At 39.4% G+C, this 6,104-nt stretch overlaps 1 protein-coding gene across 1 annotated transcript; it reads right to left on the reverse strand.

Moving 5' to 3' along the window:
* Positions 1-242: 242 nt before the first annotated feature.
* LOC122667750 (putative kinase-like protein TMKL1) lies at positions 243-2,903 on the reverse strand. Its single transcript, XM_043864158.1, has 2 exons — positions 1,475-2,903; positions 243-1,180 (listed from the first exon to the last, which is right to left on the reverse strand). Exons 1-2 carry the CDS (start codon positions 2,832-2,834, stop codon positions 540-542), a joined length of 2,001 nt encoding a protein of 666 aa, XP_043720093.1. The 5' UTR covers positions 2,835-2,903; the 3' UTR covers positions 243-539.
* Positions 2,904-6,104: the final 3,201 nt, after the last annotated feature.

Here is a 6,104-nt window from a genome sequence, read left to right on the forward strand (position 1 = left end):
CAATTTCCTGCAATCAAACCATATCGAGCAGATTTCATCTTGCAGGCCTAACAAACACTACTCAATTACCTCTTGCAGGCCTAAAACACCTCTACTCATTCCCTCTTCCACAGTTATCAAAGGTAAAAAAAAAAAGGGGAGTCTAGCACTCTTGCCCTTAAACAAGTGGTGGATGAGAATAGAGCAAGTTACAGACTAAAATTCTATGAAAGTTTCTACACTTTAGTTTACAAGATATCTAATGATGAAAATTCACTGGGGTGAAGCTCTTTCACTATGTCACTGTTACAGTGTTTCATTTTCCCTGGCTAGCTGTGAAGCAAGACCCACTTCTTAGTAGACATACTCGCATACATTCTTTCAGCTTAAACATTCAAGAGAAAATGCCATGAGCCCAGAAGATTATAGAGCTCTAACCTTACTTAGAAATACAAATTCTATACGCAAACATAATGAATCACCAAGCTTCCCTTCTTAGAATGAGAGGCAGAGAGGGGACAAAGAAGCTTAGGGTTATATTTCAATTGCAGAAATAGAGATTAAAAAGGGGTACCTATGTCACTCCTTGATTCCGTTGGGCTGTACAATGCAGATCTATTCCTGGGTCTGTTCTCTTCCAACTGCTTAACAACTTCATCAATGGTAGGTCTAACTGACGCCACAGGAGCACAGCAACCCATTGCAAGCTTCAATGCCTGAACCAAGCCTTCCTCCATTGGACTTCTTATCCCCTTCAATACCTCCACATCAAAAACCTCCATGGTCGTCTCCTCCAACACTGCCACCTTCACTATGGATGGCAAGTCGACAAACTGTCCACCCCTCGCATCCTTACCAGGCTTCTTTCCTATCAAAATCTCCAACAACAAGATCCCATATGCATACACATCTGTCCTCGGATTGCACTTCTTCATCTTCTGTAATTCCGAAGCTTTGTAGCCATCGGTCTTGGCGACTGCCACAATTTCATCAGCTACAGCAGGTACCATCATCTTGTCCAGACCAAATTCGGTCAGCCTCGCCACGAAAAAGTCATCGACTAGGACATTTTTTGATCTAATATTCCCATGGATTACGGGCACCTCCATGCCTGTGTGCAGGTATGCAAGACCTCTGGCGATACACAACGCAATTTTGTGCCGCCGGGCCCAGTTCAACATAGGCTTCCCTGCTCTAGTTTCTGAATTGCAGCAACAAAATTACATTAAAGAGTTAGAAAGAAGTTCAGTTGGATAGATATATTCTGAGAAGAAGACTGTAAACTCTGTAAATAAATTGAACCCCAATCCGGTTAAGCTAAACCAAGCACTTTTTGCTTATAGGCATTTAATGCAGTAAGATCAACATCAGTACAAGATTCATTTTTCCTCTACAAATCTAATAAGAAAACCATCTTCTCACTATTCGCAGATGCTAATTCAATGATAAATACATCAAAACTAAGCTCAAGAAGAAGCTGGAAAAATATCCGTACCATGTAAAAGATCATGGAGGGTCTTGTTTGGGAGGTAGTCGTAGATGAGGAGCTTCTCTCCTCTCTGTCCTTGATAGAAAGCTCGAAGTGGCACCAAGTTTTCATGTCGGATTCGGCCAAGCTGCTTTATCACTGGTTGGCATGAACTTCTATCCTTGCAACTACCTTCTCTGAGCAGTCTCAGAGCAATGGTACCTCCATCCGCAAGCTTAGCCTTATAGACAGTTCCATAGGTCGTTTTCTCCATCACCTGACCAGTAGCATTTAGTACATCCTCTAACGTCAAATGCTCTCCACCCTGAAATAGAAGAAGCTTTCCATCACTATTATCACCAGTCTCCTCTTCTTGTCCTTCCTCTAAGTCATCTTCATTTACTCCCCTGTTCTTCCTCCTCTTACCCTGCACATACCCAATTAGCAATGAAGCTAACACTACAGCAGCAGTCATCAGGCCGATTACAAGGGCCGCAATGCCACCAGAGCTAATACCAGAGCTTTCCCTGCAACTCCCCAGAGGAGACCCACATAGTCCAGGATTGTTTCCTTCAAAAACCTGGGCATCAAACTTGGACTCCCCTAGTGTCGGCAAAACCCCACTGAAGTTGTTATAAGAAAGATTCAATCTTTCAAGGTTCAGTCCAGCTAGACTCTCCGGAATCGAACCCGAAAAGGAGTTATCCGCGAGATCGAGCTCTTTGAGACCATGAAACCCAGTTACAAATTCTGGAAATTCTCCTGAAAACTGGTTGTCACTCAAATCCAAGACCTGTAAAGCGCCACAAGTCGAGTTGGGTAACTCTGGTTCAGGAAGAGGACCAGAAAGATTATTACCGTGAAGCCGAAGCGAAACAAGTCGATCACAGAGATTCCAGATTGAAGGAGGGAGAGACCCATTTAAGGAGTTGCCGCTTAAATCAACATCTGAGAGCGAAGGGCTGTAGCCGAGCTCGAGAGGGACGTTACCATTAAGCGAGTTGACTCCAAGGTATAGACTCTGCAGTGACGAGAACTCAACGATTTCTCTAGGGATTTCACCGGAGAGACCAGCAGATGGGAGCTGAAGTGAGTAGAGTTGGAGAGCCGGATCTCTAAAGAGTGAAATGTTGGTCCGTTGAGGGGAGGAGACCTCGTCGCATCGAAGAAGAGACCCATTAGAGAAAACCCAGTGAAGACCTCTCCATTGACAGAGAGGAACGGAGTAGTTCCAGGAAGAGAGCATTATATTCTCCACACTACCCTGAAGTGAAGGTTTGATCTTGCCCAAGACAAGGGAAACGTCCGAAGAGGAAGCAAAGAGAGTAGCAGAGGAAAGGGAGTAGAAGAGGACAATGCAGAGTGAGTAAAGCTGCAGAGACGCCATGAATGAAGGAATCAGAACAGAAAGAGTAGAGGCAGAAGGTCTGAAAGAGAGGAAGAAAAAGGGGATGCTGTGGGAAGAGGGTTCTTACTTGCTTTACCACAAAGAGAGACTAACTAGTAACTAGTGTGTTTTGGAGAAGGGAAGAGAAGAATCAAGAAAGCGGTGGACTGTGAATATGTTGACCATGAATGAATGAGACTGTGAAGAGTGGAATGTTGGTGATGGTGTCCCAATCACATGGTATTGATTTGATGAAATCAGATAAAATAATATTAATTGGCCTTTTATTGAAGCATGTCTTGTGTTTGAGATGAGAATCTGAGATGAGATTAGAGAGGCCTTTCACTTTTTTTTTTTCTTTTTTTTTTTTGTTTCTTTCCTGCACGTCCCCAACCCATGAGCCCACCTTGAGAGAGGGGAGTAGCTAGGGAACGCTCTTCGCAGGACTCCACCACCATGCTTTGTCCTTTTGCCTCCTTTCAATTATTTATTTATTTTTATACCCAAAAAAAAAAAAGTATTTATTTATTTTTATATATAATAGTTCTTTCAATTATACAAATAAAGAAATATATATTGGAGAAAGAACGGTTATGGTGCGCGGTTCTTGTGCCCAAACATAGAATCGTATGAAATGATCGTAGCACCCCATGGAAAGATGAAAATTCTTAGTAGTGTGGCCAAACCAAAAAAGATCAGATTAATCAAAATGTAAAATATCGTATCATCATCGATAAATAAATGATTCAATCATTCCATAGGTGCATGAGAATTCAAAGTTTCTTATCAAATGGCCGGCTGAAGTATTGACCAGTTAAAGTATACAACCATGTATGAAAACTGATCTCATTAATGTTTTAGGAATAAGAAAGACATTTTACGTTTGGTAAACAATTTCACACACCTCTTACAGTGGGTTTTTCTAATTATTTTTTCTTCTCCTCTAACTATGTGGACCCCATGTAGATGATACCATTCCTCATATAGTCATTGGTGTGGCATGAAAGATTCTCTCATGCTAATGACATGGGGACCCCTCTCACATTATTATTTTTGAAACCCCACCCTAGATCATGCCAAGTGTGGGATTTGATCCAAAGACCTAGCTGCAACCAACCAAGGTCCTAATTGACTGCGCTGGCATCTTCCTTGAATTGGTAAATTAGATTAAAAAAAAATAAAAAAATGTAGCAGCATGAAGCATCACCAATAATATAATATGATGTTGGAAGGTGCCAACTAGAGCAATTGGTAAATAAGATAACCTGTTAGAACCATGTCTTTAGATTGAATCCCGCAAAGACCAGGATGGTTGGGCGAAGGAGATATTATTAGGGTTTCACCCGAAACGGTCGAAAGCAATAATTCCACATTGAATGTGAATAATTCCATGTCAAAACTTATAAGGATTTTGACATTCTCTCCTTAATGACTAGTTTTTAAGAGTAAATTTTACCCATAATCTGGACCGGACTCGAGTAATAATCTAGTCTATCTGGAACTAAAGAAAGAATCTGGGCAAACCCCCCATAAATCAGACTCCTCAAAGAAGGAGACCATATCATATACTGTTCTACATAACCCACCCATACAATATATATATATTCTGCCTGGGGACCCCATAGCAAGAAGAGCTCCACCTGCAGGCCCACAGTAATTATTTCTGCTGCACTACTCATGAAATGAAAGAGTATCTTATGTATAGCAGGCCCCAATAAAAAGAGATGATCTGAAAAAACAAAACAGATTAATTTGTACGGTTTAAGGATTTCCCTTTGACAACCAACCCCACAAAAAATAATTAAAGAACTATAAACAGTTTTTTTTTGCGCATGGAGAAAGAAGATGATACTGGAATCTTACAAATTGTACCCAATTCAAAAGTTTCATTTAAAAGAGCCTCTCCAATGACCAATCATTCTTCTTTTGGATGTCATTTTATCATTTCGATTACTGATTTACATGATACAAATCTCAGTAAAATGGAAACACCTGAATCAAAATGTCTTGGCCAATGTCTCCATGGAAAACTACACTCCCTCACGGCTTAATCAGTTCAATGGTTTCTCTTAGTATATAGGCAATGTTGAATCCAATTCACTGAACTTATTACCCAAGTCCCTGTTCATGGTTTCAAGTTTAAGGCCATGGTTTTCTAAATGGGTGATTCTGGATTTACAACAAATATCAGGAAAAAGTGGGTGCAAAACTGACATCTTCCAGCACCTACCTTTACCATCATATTTCTTGTGGAAAGTAAAGTTTTTTTATTTTTTTTTATTTTTTTTTTTTTACCTGGTTTCAGTTTCCTTTTGGAATTTATTTGAATTCTTACACTAGTGAGTAGTAATTTGGAACAGGAGTCAATGGTAGAGACAGCAAAAGAATGGATTAATCATGTGCTAACTGTTGACTCTCTAACCCTGGATCAGGCCATATCCTATAAGGGAAGATCTCTATGAAGTCATATGAGATACAGAGGAAATATGCTTTACGTGGATAAAAAAAGATATGGGTATTGATAAGAATGATTTTGATGGATCTATTGTAAGATATGAAAATATGGTTGGGGGTGGGAGTGAAAATTATTATGTTCCTGAAACTACTTTATCGTCAAAATTTCGTAGAGAATTGAGATTTTTAATTTGTTTCAATTTTAAGAATGGATATGCTCTAGATAGAAATCTAATATTAGAACATTTTTTTTTTTTTTAGTATTTTTACCATTTTATTATTTGGGATACAGCCCATGTATAATATAAGTACTTCTCACATTGTGTAATTTGCCTTACAAATATGATGGGTTTTAAAATTAAGTCAAGGTGTGATGGGGATGAAAAAATGAAAATTTCAATCCAGCTCAAAACTTTAAACTTCATAACAATGGGTATGAATTTTTTAATGTTAGGAATCTTATAATCAATGACTATTTATTTAATAGAAAATTGGATTTGCAGGAGAAATATAAACCAATTTTAGTGAATTAGGAGTCAAATTTAGGTTGCTTTCTCATGCCCAATTGGTGAGGTAACGCATAGAGAGAGTTGATGCATGTCTAGAGAAGGTTGTTTCAACCAGATTGGATAAATTGATTGTGGTTCAAATGTGTTTGGAGGGTGGATGAGGTGAAACACTAGATTTCATTCAAGGTGTGGGTATCTCATCAGTTCATCTTCAGTGAACAGCTCATTGCTTTGAGTTCTGAGATCAACCAACTCAATTTGCAGGTGAGCTTTCTAGGTTCAGTGCTGCGAAGCTGCATCTCCATAT

This window comes from Telopea speciosissima, chromosome 7, assembly GCF_018873765.1.
Source record: "Telopea speciosissima isolate NSW1024214 ecotype Mountain lineage chromosome 7, Tspe_v1, whole genome shotgun sequence".
NCBI classification, from domain to species: domain Eukaryota; kingdom Viridiplantae; phylum Streptophyta; class Magnoliopsida; order Proteales; family Proteaceae; genus Telopea; species Telopea speciosissima.